General features: G+C 41.0%; 1 protein-coding gene across 8 annotated transcripts in view; it reads left to right on the top strand.

Moving 5' to 3' along the window:
* HDAC7 (histone deacetylase 7) overlaps positions 1 to 17,429 on the top strand; it is a 257,378-nt gene that overhangs the window by 78,564 nt on the left and 161,385 nt on the right. For 5 of the 8 annotated variants that reach the window (XM_058173332.1, XM_058173334.1, XM_058173335.1 and 2 more), the window contains exon 2: positions 16,806 to 16,877. The exons of 1 other annotated variant lie outside the window; for it this stretch is intronic. In XM_058173332.1, coding sequence (XP_058029315.1) covers positions 16,806 to 16,877 — 72 coding nt within the window. Of the gene's footprint in view, positions 1 to 1,689; positions 1,733 to 16,237; positions 16,878 to 17,429 lie in introns of those variants that run through there. 2 more of the 8 variants (XM_058173333.1, XM_058173331.1) reach the window with 2 other exon arrangements.

Below are 17,429 nucleotides of genomic sequence, written 5' to 3'. Positions count from 1 at the left end.
TTACAGAACCAAACCAGACAGTTATCGAGGTGCAAATGACAGACTCCATAATTCCTCTGTAGAACTGGACCAGCAGCTCCTTGGGCAGTTTGAGCTTACTGAGTTGGCGCAGAAAGAACATTCTTTGTTGTGCTTTTTTGATGACGTTTTTGATGTTAGCTGTCCATTTTAGATCTTGTGATATGGCAGAACCTAGAAATTTGAAGGTCTCTACTGTTGATACTGTTGTTAGAGCTGGGAAGTTACAGAATGTGTCATAAAGTGAATCAATTTGTATTCCCCAATCAAGATAGCACAATATTTTTCTCAACCATGCTAGCTAGCAAAAGAATCTTAGATCTTAGGTCACCCCTTTTTCTAGCAGCAGTATCCCCATCTGGTGTTCTTTAAAAAATGAGCCTTGAACCAAGAAGTCCTGCTGTAAGGCACGGGGTAAAAATCTTTAATGCTTCCATCATAAAAAGAGGGACCTGGAAGTCTGAAAACCCAAAACAGCATCAGCACTGGCTGCAGGGACAGTAAATTTCATGTCAGTATAATTTGCTATCAAATCAAAGACGAATAAATAGTGTGTCTACTCAGTCTGGGAAAGAACCTAAAGTCATAACTGCTCTACTTTCTTGACTATCACAGCATGATATAGAAATATTTCTTGAAACTATGAAGGATGGGAGATGTATGAGTGTTATTCCACTTTCTCCGAATGCATAAGTGATTTGTTTCTTCATTAAATCAATGCATGTAGAAATAAGAATAATTGCAAGGAGATTTCTCTGCATTTAATTTCTGCATACCGAACTATTGTGAAATATTCTCTGCTACATCATACTCAGGAAAGTAATTGTGTGTGTGTGTGTGTGTGTGTGTGTGTGATTCGTTCTGCTCTGGTAATTATGAATGCAACTTTCACATTCACATTAAACTATCGAAGTGTGCTGTGGGAAGCAAGTGAGTATTTAATGGAAAGGAAAATCCTTGCTTTCTCTCAAGCCAAAGGATCTGGCAAAATTTGCTGAGGTAGGATTATCAATGCTGTATGTAAAACATCCTCAGCCAAAAGATAAAAATATATTATAAAGGGAAAGTGAGTGGGCCTTGAGCAGAGATAATAGAGAAGCCAGGGGCAAAATGATGGTTTGAAGTATGAGTGCATGAACGTCGTTGAGGATACTCTGTCTATACAATTACAAATCTTTGTCTGAATTGTGGCAAATGGCAGAAACATATACAGTACCTAAATTTATATGGGAAGCAGGAAAAAACATGAACTGAATATTATTGTATGCACACAGATGGAAAAAACAGCTAGTAAAATTGACAGATCTTACTGAAATGGGTAAACTAATTTCTTTGATTAGAGAAAAGACACGATTGACATTTATCACTGACAAAACCTCTTACAGGCTTTTTGTATAAGTGAAAAATGAATTTGTGATTTATGATTAGAAAGGATAAATTATAGAAAGAAGAATATTGTGATGTAACTTTAGATAGAGAGATAAAAATATAATCTTACTTATAAAACCTGTGAAGAATATTGTAAACCATTGCTTTGTTTCCTTTTTCCTTTTCTTGTACTTTTTGCTTTCTCTTTTTCTTTTCTTTCAGGCATACAGAACACTTTTCAATACACTATTGTAGATGGGCGAACTTGAGGCCTTTGAGCTGTTATTGACCTAATAAATCCCATCTGATATACCAGGGATGAATACTTCTTCAGCAGCCTCACCAGGTTCACTACTTTCTTTCCTCTAGATTACAATTTTGTTGTAATCTAGGTATCACCCTTCTATATTATAGATCAGAGCATGATTTAGCAAAATTCGTAGCATGGATGTACTGCTCAGTGTCTTAGCTACAACTTCTGACATTTGTAATAATCGTTACCACATAGTTTGGTTAGGGAATGCTGTATTGTGGAAAGCTGGGAATGAGGGATCCACATCTAGTTCTTTCTGTGTATTTATCAAGTTCACAGGTTTGGGCATAGAGAATAAACAGAAGTAACAGAATTTCCATCAGCTGAAGATACTTAGTATATCCTCTTTCTGCTTGACTATTGTATTTTCATCTTTTCAGCTAGACTAAATAGACCATATTTTTTAAAAACAAATTGAAGGTGATATGATAGAGGCTCCAGGCTCCCTTTTCTTCTTCTTACAGTCATTGGTAGCTAAAAACGATGCCTGCCTTGTTTGTTTGCCTGCCTGCCTATTACAGAACGCAGAACAGTGCATGAAGAGTATGTTTAATGTATAGTCTGTGTTCATGTGTGTGTGTGGAGCTTGCCTTTTATATTTCAGGCTTCCCCAAGCTCGTGTCTTCCAAATGTGTTGGAAGACAACTTCCAAGACTCTCCACAAGCATCAAGGCTTTCATCCAATTTCAAAAATCTCAGGCCTCTTTTAAGCAGAGGATTTTGGTGGAAAGTCCTTGAAAGCAAGTCTCTCTCCTTGATCACAAAGAGTACAGGGTTTTGGTTTTTTTGCAAAAGGCTATTTGTACGTGCCTTGATTCTCTAAAAATAGAATCTGCACCTCCTTTAAATCATCCTGCTCTAAGCCAAGGAATGCAGTGGCAATCTGCTTGAAGAGTGTCAGGAGGAGGCACGTTTGGATCCAGTTTTTCAGCCGACCAGTTGGGCACAGACTCAGCTGAGTCCGTGTTCTTGTTTATTAGAATCAAATGTAGGCCACATCTGTGCTGCAGGCCACTTTGCTTCATTCTGGTTTTGATCTACTTGGGGTTCCAGTTGCTTAAGGGCTACTTTTCTTCTCATCTTTATAGAACCCCTAAACCGAATCCTTGCTTTGTGTTTCCCCAGCCATTGGTTTATTTCTTCTTGGAAACACCAGGGGTGTGCAAGGCCACTGAAGTGGTCATCTCCTGACACAAAAACTTCAATGGGTGCTTTGCTGGAGTTGTTGTTATGCATGAATGGTAGTTCCAGCTCTAGGATAGGAATAGCAGGTGAAATCCTGCTTCGACCCCACTTCCAGTTCTAGATTCACTTGCAGGTGCGCACTTCTGCGCATGTGCAGAAACTTCTTGATGACATCTGGGTCAGTGGGCGGAGCCTCCTGCCCTGTTTTACTATCGATTCTTGCGAACTGGTCCGAACTGGGGGCAACCCATCACTGCCCCTTATATACATTTTTTTTGCAATGTTGCAATGAGTGTACAAGATACCAGTTTGGCCCAATGGTTAAGGTGCTAACTTAGAAATCAGGAGACTTTATGTTCTAGTCCCACCTTAGGCATGAAAGCCAGCTGGGTATTTTAAGGCCAATCACTCTCTTTTTAGCCTAGCTCACCTCACAGAGTTGAGTTGCTTTCTAATGTTATCTTTGGATTTTTTTTAAAAAAAAAATCTTCAGTCCCTTTTGCCTAGGTAAGGATTCCTGTACATCCCTGTCAAGGACAACTTCCTCACTCTCCATACAAGGCAAGCAATGTTTGCAACATTGCAACACATATTTCATCGTTTGAAACATCCTACCTGCCCCCCCTCCCCTGCCGCCACCCCAGGTCCATAAAAGATGGGGAATCCCGATGTTCTCAAATTACAGTACCTAGTAGATGTGACCACAATAGCTGGTTGATTTGAGTAAGGTTTTTGTTGCATGTGTCTTTTTAAAGCCTTTTTCCTTTACTTTTGAGGAAGCAGAATTGCCATTGTGGTTTATTGTTGAAATATTGCTGTTTTTTTAAATTTTAGTAAGGATTATTTTATTTAAAAATACAGTATCCATTCCCATCACTGCTGATGCTGCATTTGGTTGTACATAATCATTTGTGGCATTCTATTGTTTTAGTTATTATGGCTTTAATGGCATGTTATGTTTTAGTTTTAGATTGTGGTTTTTAAAACTGAAGTTTTGTATATTACGGTTTTTATGTAAGCTGCCTTGGAAGTTTTCTATTCTAAAAACTAACAAGTAACCTTCTTGAAATAATTTTAATTATAACAGTACATCTAAAATCTGTTATGAAAAGTGATAATTGCTTCATATTTTTAAGGATGTCAATTCTAGACATAGTTACTTGGACTGAATTTGAATTCAGCATAGTGGAACTTTCTTCATAGGATTTGATTACATTCAAGAAGCTCATTAAAACTGATCAGTAATGTGACTGAGACCAAGATCGTTAGATTCTGCCACTTCATCACTTCAGTCTACAGGAAAGAGCTGCTATTTTTTAATGTTTTCTTTGTATTAAAAACAAACCACATGACAGCTGGAAACTAACTAATCCAGGAGAAAGAGTCCAACCCAGGCATTTTTCAGTAGTTCAGAAATTAAAACCCATTCATGGATAAGCCTTAAATACTGTGATTCTTCTTCTGCCAATCTGAAAGACTGCACAGTCAATTCCCAACCCATTCTCATCAATATCAAAAGTTTTAAAAATTAAAAGGCAATGTTTTATGTGTTTCTTGTTCAATTCCAGATGCACATTCTTCACTTGGAGAAGAGAGTTAACTTAAAGCTATTGCAAGATTGCACATTTAGTTGCATATTTATTCGAGCTCCTTTCTATTGTTGTTAAGAGTTTTTATCATTTTTCTAGACACTACATGAGCTCTGTGTGTGTATGCACGTGCAAGTGTTGTATACACACACACACACACACACACACACACACACACACACACACACACACACCTCTACATAAATACATCAGACCAAGTTTGTTCTTTTTTTCCTGGGCATGTAGACACATTTCTGAACAAAGCGTTAGATTATGTAGCCACTCATCATTTATTGCAAATACAATGCTTGAGGCAGGTTCCTTGCTTTGTAGCATGCTAGCTGTCCATGTATTTATTTGAAAATTAGTATCTCATGTATTTGTATAAATGAGAAACTCTGAGGTTATGGATGCCCGGGGCGATAACAGAAGATGGTACCTCTGGATGCCATGCAGAGGACCTAATTCCTAGGATGTGTCTATCTACTAGTAGGAAAAGGAAAGGATAAAGATACTGTTACTCTGCCAAACATGAAGACCTGTTCTGGTTTCTGTCCTCTCAAAAACCGTACCTGGGCTCTAAATTGCTGTTTGCTCATTTAGAGAAAAGGGGGCATTTCTGGAGTCCATGAAAAAGTCAGGTAGCTTTTCTAGGGTATCCACAGAGGTTCTCTGTTGGCAACTGATTTTTGTTTTTCTCATCTCAATTATCTTCTTATAATGGAGGATGTTGCAGAAGAAGCCAACAAGCAAAGCATATTCTTGGCTAATCTGCCCCATTTGCAGGGAAGAGTCATTGCGTTTCTTGACAGCTGTTCCTTCTTTGGAAAAGGGAAGTGTCATTCAGTAGCCTGGGAAAGCTCCTGTATTTAAGTTAGCTGGAAGAATAGTTCCTTGAATTGTTAGAAAGAAGATGCAGTAAGAACGGATTGAGACATGTTATTTGCCCAGAAGAGGAGGCAGGAAATAAGATTTTGCTTGACAGCTGCATTGCTTTCAATTTCAAGATTTAGCTGGGCGGCTCATTGCTGCTTTGGCCTAGTGGGACAGTTTCATCTCAGACCTGTATCTGGCACCAATAAACAGCATCACTCACAGAAGTGGAAGGATTACAGGTCATAGGGCAGCTTGCCTGGAAATATGGAGAGCTGCTGCCAATCAGTGCAATTGTTATTGATTTTAAAAAGCCTCCATTGCTACAGTCATCTTAACTGCTCCTGTCAGGAGCAGAGAGAAACCATTTCCATCTTTCTCTATGTTATTCTCTGCAGCCTGGTGGTGCTCTGCTGCCCTGTCATCAGTCACTCTAGTTGGGTATGCTGAATGTTGTAGAATCAGACCAACCCATCAGTCTGGGAACACTGCTATTCTACATAGTAAAGGCAGAGGCAGAATGGCCCTTTAAATTTTTATTTATTATTTTATTTTATTTTGCTATTTTTACTGGGACCTGAATGGTTTTGAGCTCCTTTGCATCAGAATTGCTTGCAGAGGAAACCTATGCATTTGTCAAAAGCCTGCTGCAGGTTCAGAAGAGGAAGGGATTTTTTCTCAAATTTTGCAGATTTATATCTGAGTAAAGTGTCCACAACCACATCTGTAAAAAGCAGAGGAAGGACATGGCATGGATTAACATAAAATTTGAATAGGCTAATAATTCCTGAATGGATACTTGTAACCATGTAAGTAATTAGCCCAGATTCACCGCCCCAAGGTTGAGCAAATTGGTAGACTTGCCACTCACTCCCTATCCGAACATTAATTGGCGACTTCAAAGGTTTCCATGGTCTTCTGCAATATGGTACTTGATTTTTAAACCAGGCAGCTCTTTAAATACATGCTGCCTGACTATGTTTTGTGACTGGGGATTGATGGCCATCCCATTCAAGAGGACCAACTTGCTGCTACTTAGCTGCTACTTAGAAACCAGGAAACTGTGGGTTCTAGGCATCCTGCAGGCTGGCTGGGTGACTTTGGACCAGTCGGGATCTCTCAGCTGAACCCATTTTATGGGATTAGTATTGTGAGGAAAATAGAAGGCAGGAGTATTCAGTTCAGTATATTCACTGCCTTGAGTTGACCAAAACCATTTTTGTTTTTAAGAAAACATTGTGTGCGTGTATTTAGCTCTTGTGGCACCTGTGCTTTATGACTTGTCACACTATAGCGAAGCGGGATTTACCGCTTGTTCAACCAACGTTAAAAATAATTGTAGCTTAGTCTGACGTGTGATTCCACTATTCTGCTTTGTAAATATGCTTATGGCTTAATGTGGTCTAGAACAGGGATACCCAATCTTGGCAGCTTTAAGATGCATGGACTTCAACTCCCAGAATTCCACAGCCAGCCATGTCCACTTGTAAAGTTGCCAAGATTGGGAACCCTTGGTCTAGACCCATGATGACGAACCTATGGCACGGGTGCCACAGGTGGCACACGGAGCCATATTGGTGGTCATGCGAGCATTGCCCTAGCTCAGCTCCGGTGTGCGTGTGAGTGCCGGCCAGCTGGTTTTTGGGCCTTCTGAGCCCACTGGAAGTCGGGAAACAGGCTGTTTTCGGCCTCTGGAGGGCCTCAGGGCGTGTGTGTGTGTGGAAGGCCATTTTTGCTCTCCCCAGGCTCTTAGAAAGGCTCTGGAGCCTGGGGAGGGCGAAAAACGGACCTACCGGGCCCACCATGCCATCGCGTGCCAAAAGCGGGGGTCATGTGGGGGGGGGAGGAAGTCACGTGCACCTGTGTGGGCAGGCGGGCACATTGAATTATGGGTGTGGACACAAGTGCCTGTGACCCCTCTGCGCTCCCCCTGCTTTTGGCACACAACGGCAAAAAGGTTAGCCATCCCTGGTCTAGACTCTATAATGAGACACTGTAGCTAATGGTATTTTTCCACTGCTTTTTCTAACCGGAGAGTCTAAGCTGTCAATATGAGATGCCTCTTTGGGAGCAAGTGCTAACCTCACTGACTCCCCTGTTTTTCCTCCCTCCACCACCCCTATTGGCGACCCACAGCCTTTTCCCGTTCCAAAGCCAAGTTCATTTTTCAAGAGATGAACGGCCATCCTTGCAAAACTCAAAGATCAAAGACTATAAAAGTCACGGATAGCCTTGAGGCAGCAGACCAGATAAAAAACGTTTTCTTTCACATTTGTTTCCAAATAGGGGCAAAAGGGCAGACAAGAGAAAAGAGGTCTTGGGAAGTGGTGGTGGGAGGGGGGGGGGAGGGAGGCATGGCTGAATTTACAGTTTGACAAAATACAAAGGAGGATAGCAATATTGAAGGACGAATGGAAGATTTATATATTTTGTACTTCACAGAGGTGACACATTTCTTTTTCCTCTGTGGCCTGGCTGGGGAAGGAAAGGACCCCTCTCTGGAACAATTGCTCTTCTGCCGCAGTTGGCCAAGTATCTGAATAGTTAGCTTCTGGAGAATATACGGAGGCAGAAGCGGTGGCAGGGAGAACCAGAATCTGCAAGTTGCCCATCTGGATTATCCATGTTGGAGATCCCCGTGGCAGGATTAAGCCCTTTTATCTCATTATTTTGGCAGAAGGGAGGGGTGAAACATGTGCTTCTGTTTCCCTCTATTAAAATGTGTGTGGTTTAAAAGCACCTAATGGGATCCAGATTTGCAGAGTTGCATGCTTCTTTATTTATTTATAAGCTGCAAACTTCTGTGTGTTAATGGAGGGATACGTCTCTTGAACTCAGTGGGACTCGCTTTAGGGCTAGATTCATGAGAAGCCACTATAATCTTTTGCACTATACTTGTAATTTACTAACCCTTGTGGCCAGGTTTCAATCTGTGGGGCAAGGTTCAATTGATAGGGCCAAAACTACAGAGCCGTATTCTTTGGTTTCTTCCCCTTTCTAAATGTTCTTTGAAGCTATTTTGGATTGTGTGTTTACAAAGACTAGTGTGATGGTAAACAAATAAAAGCATATACTGAGAACATATGCACCAAGACAAATTCCTTGTGTGTCCAATCACACTTGGCCAATAAAAATTCTATTCTATTCTATTCTATTCTATTCTATTCCATTCCATTCCATTCCATTCCATTCCATTCCATTCCATTCCATTCCATTCCATTCCATTCCATTCCATTCCATGGAAGTTCTCCTGGATCTACCGTAAAATAAGTTGAATTTTCAAGGAAGCTTAGTCCCTGATTTGTGTAGAAAGTCTTAGTCACATGATGTCCTTCATATCTGGTAGTTCAGTGTCGATGGGAGTTGTAGTCTAGCATTTTTGGAGAGTGGAAAGACCGATGTCTCAAATGGAAGCCTTAGGTTTATATTGGGAAGATGCAAATTTCAGTCTAACCATCTTAGGTTATTGCTTTGGGGGTGGTGTAGAGAATGATCACAATACAAGAGCTGCATTGGAGAAACAATTGGATAACATTTTTAACCTAAATAGAATGGAGAAAAATACCAAAAATAATATTCTTCCTTTTTAGTAACGCTAACCTTTATGTTTCTTCAATTTCCCAGATTTTGATGCAACAAATATTGCATTCAATGGATTAAATGCCATTACACTTTGTATCACTTCCATGGCAATATCATTCAGATTATTTGCATTTGTGTAATTAGTAATATAGAAATATAAGTTATGTTTGTCTCAGTAATGTAATTACATCATGAGCAAATGATGTAATTTGCACTAATTGCATTGCCTTGTAACATACTCTTTGATTTACTAAATTTCCCCTTCCCTTCTCCCATTAAAACAAGTTTCACTCTGGCCCAGCCTGACTCTAATGGAGTCTGGATAGAGTGCAACATAATACAAAAGCATTAAAAACATAAATAATAGAACACAAGAATAAAAAAAAAGCTATTGTATCAAAAGCACCATTCACCTAAGCTAAGGGCCAAATTCTTGCTGGATCAATGTTCCTTCTTTGAAAACCTTATAAAGTAGGATCTATTAATACATTATACATAAGAAAGAAGACTAATTCACTAAGAATATAATCTGAAGCATGTTTGCTACAAGAAAATGCTGCCGAATTTAGAAGGATTTATGTTGGAATAAGCATACAAAGAAGGGGTTATGCAAGTTTCCAACAATGCAATATGTTTAATGGATTTAACAGTATACATTTCCTGTATCCAGACTTGGACTGGCAAAATCTTTTGGCTTCTGGAATACCCTTCTAGTATCCTAAATGGCAGTGTATTAAAGCTTGCCAGTGAAAAAGTTCTTTTTTTTATTTTGGCACAATCAGGAAACTTGGATAAAGGTTCAAAGCTTTGAAAAGTCCAAATCTAAATAAACAGTGAATCAGGATAACAATCGTAACTCAATAAGTTCTGTGTATCTGGGTTCTTTTTTATTGTTTATAACTAGAATGATAATTGCAGGAGATTTCCTATTGTTCTTAAAATAATGATACATTTTGACTCTTAACTTTTCTGAGCATACTTACTGGGAAATGGAAGTATAATTTGTTTCAGAGGGTAACCTGAGACTAGGAGCAGCTGTGACCACATGGTTGAAGCTCCGCCCACTTTTTAACAGGCCACAAATACATAAAAAGAGGTAGGATTTCAATCATGACTGCCATCTTGTTTTTCTTTTATCCTGCCTCTCTCCTGTTGATGTTTCTGAATTATTCTGAAGTCAGCTTGGTGGAAGTTGATGAAGAAAGGTAAAAATAGATTGTTTCGAACAAATGACTCTTTTTTTGGGGGGGGGGGAAGAATACTGTTCTTCCTAAATGTAATTAAGGCCAAAACACCTTTTACATTCTTGCTTGCCATTTAATCTACACGCATGAGATACATTGATGTTTGTTTTTCTTCACCATGAGTAGTTGTTACTCTTTGTCAGCTTCACTGCTTCCCCAACCCCAACCCCCTCTTCCTTGTTCTGTGATGAGGGTGGAAAGTCTAGTCAATGTCACAGATGTCTTACACAGTTTTATGAGAGGAGGAGGGTGAAGTAGATATGATTGTATGAAATTGAAATAGCACTAGCCCTTAGACTTATATACTGCTTTACAGCCCCCTCTAAGTTTACAGAGTCACCATATTGTCCCCCAACAATCTGGGTCCTCATTTTACCCACCGGAAGGATGGAAGGCTGAGTCAACCTTGAGCCTGGTGAGATTTGAACTGCCAAATTGCAGGCAGCCGGCGGTACTGCACTGCATCACTATGGCTCAATGATATGAATTTCATTAGAGACCAAGGTAGGACCATTTAACTCTGATTAAGAAGCAGCTTGTAAGTAGAATGTAAAGCCTTCCTGCTTTATCCCTATTTCCTGCTCATTAAACTCAACAGAGATTTGAATATACAGCTGTTGCCTATTAATTGGTTAAATGTCTATTTAGAAATCGATGCATTTCCCATCCTTTTCTTTTCCTTTTAAAGTTGAAATTTGGGGGAATCTTAACTCTGATGAGGATTTGTATTTTTTTCCCCTATTTACATTTCTCTCTCTCTCTCTCTTTCTCTTTTTAACTTAATCTGACTGACCTGGACTGATCTAGATCAGGGGTCTCCAATCTTGGTCCCTTTAAGACTTGTGGATTTCAACTCCCAGAGTTCCTCAGCCAGCTTTGCTCTTCAACTCTGGGAGTTGAAGTCCACAAGTCTTAAAAGGACCAAGGTTGGAGACCCCTGCTCTAAATGACAAAAACCATTTTAGGACTATTGGGGGCAGAAATAGTGCTTAGACAGAAATAACTATTTTTTTCTCTGCTGCCATCCACATTAAATTATCATAGAAGTCTTTTATGCTTGTACTGTTGGTCCAGTTGCAGAAGCATTCAAGCATTTCTCAATTTGATTTGCTGATCTAGGAGCTAGAGCCTTGAACGGGGACCTTAACTATGCAAAGCAGCTCTTTAACCTTGATTATGCTATCCTTGCCTTTTATTTTTAGCACCCTGAGATTTATTCATTTATTTTGAAAAAAAATATATCCTTTTTTCCTGGAATGGTTTCCCCCCCCCCCCCCCCGTTAATCACATCCCTGATGTGTAATTCTACTCTGACTGGGATATTCCAACCTAGCAGTGTTTGCACGCCATGTTTTTCTCCAGGAGTATAAATAGCAATGTGAGAACCTCCTGTGCTAATTTTATGATTCTTTCGCTGATGTGTAGCTTTCGTTTCAGTTTGATGAGTAGGTCATAGCAAATGTCAGTGAGGTGACCACTTGAAAGGAAGTGTCGCTAATAACTGATTCCTTTGGAGGTTGGGTACAAGAAATGACAGTAATGAAACAAAGCATACTTGGATTCTTTATTTGGGAAGATTAACAGAGACAATGACATCTTACTGCTTAACATCCTATGTGATTTTGAAACCATGGCCTTCAATTTCCTGATCCATATTCTCCCCCCAAATAAGAATGGATTTGTATGCACAGTAGGATAATATCATTTATGTGGTTTTAGTTTACCAAACTCTGAGAACCCAGCCATTGTGGTTTGTGTATGATGGTTAATGGCTTACTGTTATGAATGGGCTGGAACACAATGGCTTTTTCAAGAAAATGAAACTAACAGGAATTTTCATGGTATGTGAATTCAGCCATTGTTTGTTCAGACCACAATTGTCTGAGTTTGTGAAATACATTAGGCCATAAGCCATAGTGCTTGAGTTCACAGCATGAAGCAAAACCATATTATATGAATTAAACATTCATATTCAGCTGTAGTTATTCCAGCAGCAAAATCATCCAGTTATTCTATTCATAGAAAGGGAGAGGGTAGCAGAAAGAGAGGATGGGGGGGGGGGAGGAACAACATAAAAATAGTTCAGATAAGCATAGCTCACCAAACTTCTTGCTAAATGAAAATGTAGACATATTTCATGTAACTTGAAGAGCGATGAGGAAATGTGTTTATTTGTTTAAACATGTTTCAGCTTCGTTTATAGTCTTGCAATAGAGACTCAGCAAGTCATTCTCAAGGCAAAATGCTACAGTAGGATTTTTTTTTCTACCTGGTTCCTTAGCCCACCAACCTCTCTCTCTGTTGTTGCACTTACTTTTTCTTAGAGCAACAAAGAAAGGCTGCAGCAAATCCTTCCTGAACCTGAAGCATTTCACAAAATGGCTGGGTTTTGGGGAAATTGTAATACAGGCTCAGAGGAGATTTGGTTTTTGAAATCTACAATATACCAAGTTAGGGAATGTTAACGCCGAGAGACTGTAAGGTTGGAGGGATTATGATTTCAATACTATCCCCCATGTGATTGGTCAATTCCATGAGCGAGAGATCTGAGCCCCTGCAGACCCAAGCGATGATTCAACACTGATTTCTTCCCTCACTTAAAGCAGTTGGTTTCTCTGGTTGACTCTCCAGCACTGAAACAAGGATGGAAAGATCTCACTTTTAGGGTTTCTTTACCGTGCCTTTAAACATAGCTGTGGCTCAATTGACTAATGTTAATTTTTATCCTAATGGAATAGAAGGCCAACTCTTTACAGCTTCATTATTCTTGCCATGGGTTATCCAGTTGACTCACAACTTTTGGAATTTTCATGTGCAATAGTCCGATATAAGCTGACTGGTACTCGTGGTTGATAAATCTGTATAATGTAAATACAATTTTAAATTCCTACATCATGCTGAAGCATTAATGTAGTGTTAATTGGCCTAAACTGATGGGCAAACCAAACTGCTGCACTTGTATTAATAGTTTAATATGGTGTATAAATGACTCATAATGAAGAGTCCTTGACTTACAGCAGTTCATTTAGTCACCATCCAAAGTTACAATAGCACTAAAAAAGTGACTAATGACCATTTTTCAATTGTGACTTTTGCAGCATCCTCATGATCATGTGATCAAGATTCACATGCTTGGCAACTGACTCATACTTATGACCATTGCTGTGTGCCAAGGTCATGTGATTTTGCAACCTATCGACAAGCAAAATCAATGGGGAAGCCAGATTCACTTAAGAACTGTCTTACTAACTTAACCACTGCGGTGCTTCACTTAACAACTGTGGCAAGAAAGGTCTTAAAATGGGGCAATAGTCACTTGACAAATGTCTCACATAACAAAAGAACTTTTGGGTTCAATTGTGGTCGTAAGTTGTACCAGATGTAAGCCAAATCATAGACTTGGCATTTAACTGAACTAAAATTTTACCTATCTACCAGATTGATTTTCTTCTTGAGATTCCAGGGAACAAGATAAATTCAATTTTGGAGACTCTTTTGTGACAATGTTTAAATATAATTATACTACAAAAGAAAGAAATAGAAGAAAGTGGAAGGGAAACTGTCTCTTCTGGTAAAGATCTCACATGAGAAAAAAATCAATAACAAATGCTAGTTTTCAAAGGTTTGATACATGCAGATTTCCTGCAGGCTTTTAAGATAGAGGTTTTCCTCCACTTACAACAGTTCACTTAGTGATCATTCTAATCTAGAATAGCACTGAAAAAAGGGACATGACTGTTTTTCACACTTATGACTGTCACGGCATCCCCATGGTCACTTGATTTACTTTGAGATGCTTGAAAACTGACTCATATTCGTGATGCTTGCAGTGTCTTGGGATTACATGACTGATCCCTTCTGACAAACTAGATTCATTTATCAACCATGTTACTAATTTGACAACTGCAGTGATTCACTTAACAAATGTGCTGAAGTGAAGAAAAGTCGTAAAATGGGGCAGAACTCACTTAAGTGAAAATATTTACAGACCCCTCGCATCCTGGACATAAACGGTTTCAACTCCTACCCTCAAAACGACGCTATAGAGCACTGCACACCAGAACAACTAGACACAAGAACAGTTTTTTCCCGAAGGCCATCACTCTGCTAAACAAATAATTCCCTCAACACTGTCAGACTATTTACTGAATCTGCACTACTATTAATCGTTTCATAGTTCCCATCACCAATCTCTTTCCACTTATGACTGTATGACTATAACTTGTTGCTGGCAATCCTTATGATTTATATTGATATATTGATCATCAATTGTGTTGTAAATGTTGTACCTTGATGAACGTATCTTTTCTTTTATGTACACTGAGAGCATATGCACCAAGACAAATTCCTTGTGTGTCCAATCACACTTGGCCAATAAAAATTCTATTCTATTCTATTCTAACAAATTTCTCACTTAGCAACATAAATTTTGGGCTCAATTGTGGTCATAAGTTGGGGACTACCTGAAGTGTTAAATGATTGACTTCATTTAGAAGAAAGACTATATTTCCCCAAACTCTACTTTATGCTTTGTTAAGTATTGTCTGAATTTACCCAACCCACTAAACTATGGTTTTCATACATTAATTGGGTTCATACAACATTTTTAACTACCACTACTGTAAAACCAACATGATCCACATTATGCCTTAGTGAGATATAAATGCACCAAATTATAGTTTATTCAACTAATCTTTATTACAGCATGTCTTAATATGAATTCTGATTTTGGTTCACCAAATCTATTGAAATAGTTCTTTCTACCAGTCATTGTATACCAAAGCGTACAGTGGTACAAAAATTGTATCACTTTAATTGTACAAACTGAATTTAGAATGCCCTTCCCAGTAAACTGCAGTCTCTTGCCTAACATTTAATAAGAGATGGCAGTTAAAAATTATATTAAAAATTTAGTGTATCTTAGCGCTCTCTAGACTTGAGTTTGGTTTGATTCTAAAGGAGAATTAAAACTTAAGAATTCATTATTATTCCTCCAGTGCAAGAATATGGACCATCCATTTTTAAAAATAGTAATACAAGCAGTCCTTGTTTAACAACCAGAATTGGGTCTGGCAACTCGGTTTTTAAAGGAAGTGGTTGTTGCTAAGTGAAACTTGCTTACCATCTTACTGCAGCTTTCCTTTGCTTTACATGTCATAAATGTGAGGAAAAGTTACTTTTTTCTCATTGTAAGTGCAAATGGTCACTACTGGAAATGGTGCTTGAAGGCGGTCTACCTGTAAGCAACATACTCCAAGCAGGGGTGGATTCTACTTACCTTTACTACCGGTTCGCATCATGCCCACGTGCGCGCTCTTCTGCGCATGCGCAGATCACTTTTGATGACGTTCGAGTCAGTGGGCAGAACCTCCCGCTGGTTTTACTACCGGTTCTATAGAACCGGTCTGAACCGGGGGCAACCCACCACTGATTCCAAATCATATCAATGGGAAGGTTCTGAATAAATTCTGATTAAAATTATCAGGCCTTTAATCACAACTCCCACTGTCCGCTGACCCTCAGTGAGCTTCAATTCAGACTACTGTCCCCATGTTGTAGTTCAAGCTTGGTGAGCAAAGCCTCCTGAACTTCCGGGCCTTGCTTCTTAGGCCAAGCTCAGGGGGTGTCCAACCCTGGCAACTTTAAGCCTGAAGGACTTTGCTGGCTGGGGAATTCTGGAAGTTGAAGTCCTCCAGGCTTAAAGTTGCCCAGGTTGGGGACCCCTGCCATAGCTGATCTTGCACTTTCAGATCTAACTCCCTGCCCATTCCCTCGAATTAACCATGAGAGCAGCTTTGGAAACTATCCTCTTTCCGTGTCTGGGGAAAAAGAAACAAAAGCTGCCAAGCGCTTCCAACGCAGTCGTCGCCAATCGCGGGTCGCGTTCCCACATTTCCCACAAAAGTTAAAGTTCGGGTTGTGGAACTTAGCATTTGAATTGGGCTGAAACAGGTCGGCGTCCTCTTGACTCTGACGTCTGGGAAGAAGTCGAGCGCTGGGGAGGCGGGCGCTTCGCTCCCGAGCGCCAGATGGAGCACTTGAACAGCAAACTTTCCGAGTGCCCTGCCATTGGTCGAGGTTGGGCCAATCGCGAGCGCCCTCGGCAAACAATGCAACTTTCTCCCCCTGCTCAGTGCGGGTTCCTTTCTTTCTATTTTTTTCCCTCCTCCTCCTCCTTTTTTTTTCATTCTTCCCCTTCTTTTCCTTCATTTCCTCTTCTGTTGTTCCCTGTTCGCGCGGTCCTCCTCCGGCGCCTTGGTTCCGATCGGCTGCGCGGGTGGGGAGAAACGACGGGGCGCAGGTGGATCCGCCTGGAGTGGCGTTAAGCGGCTGTTGCTTCTGAGTGATGGAGCTGGCAGGGATTGCCGAGCCTCGCCGCTGAGCTCTAGCGCCCGCGTGGAGGATTGGCCCCACCATGGCTCGCTGCCCTTCTTGACCCGTGGCGTGTGAACCCAGCAAAGAAGCTTAACGGATCTCTCCTGCGCGCTCCCTACCCGAGGGGAGGCAGCAGCCGGGAGGAGGGCCCACCCATGCCAGGACTGCACCCAGCCTTGGGCACCGCCGCTAAAACGAGCAACAGCGGTAGCAGCTCCTCCGGCGCTCACCACTCCGATTCTCTTTTCTCCTCCCCAGATGGAATTAAAGGGCGAACAGCAGAGGAGAAGGGCGTGAGCCTGGCCGAGAAGAGCGGCGCCTCTAGCCAAGGTAAGAGCCGACTCGAGCCGGCGGCGGATCCCTGCTTGTGGGGGGGAACGATGACAGCAACCCGCTGCGAAGGGAGCCGGCGACTGGCGTAGACAAGGAAAGACGAGCCCAAACGTGGGGGGCTGGGGAGAGGGCTCCCCTTTTCTGCATTTTCTGCGCCTCGTGACTCGCCCAGGAAAAAGGATCTCACGCGGGGTGGTGGGATTGAGCTTTTCTTTCTCCGAGGACGGGATCGGGGCAAGGCCTCGAAACGGCTCCGAAAGCGAAGCAGCCTAGAAAGGCGGAGTGGGGTGGAAGCCCCGTTTGGCTGGTTGGAGACTGAAGGCTGAAGTCCCCCCACCACCACTACACACACACACTTGCGCGTTTTCTGGAACCAGCAGGAATCGCTTTTTCAATTCGGTGGGACTTCTCTTCCCACTAAGAACCATAAGCGATTAGAATGCCAGTGGTTTGAATCTGTTGCGCAGCCATCCCCAGTAGTGAAGGAATGGGATATGCTGGTTGTGGGGATGATGGAAGCTGGTAATTCATCCACCTTGGGAATCTGCC

This window comes from Ahaetulla prasina, chromosome 2 (genome assembly GCF_028640845.1).
Source record: "Ahaetulla prasina isolate Xishuangbanna chromosome 2, ASM2864084v1, whole genome shotgun sequence".
NCBI classification, from domain to species: Eukaryota; Metazoa; Chordata; class Lepidosauria; order Squamata; family Colubridae; genus Ahaetulla; species Ahaetulla prasina.
This window is presented reverse-complemented; position numbering and strand designations above follow the sequence as displayed.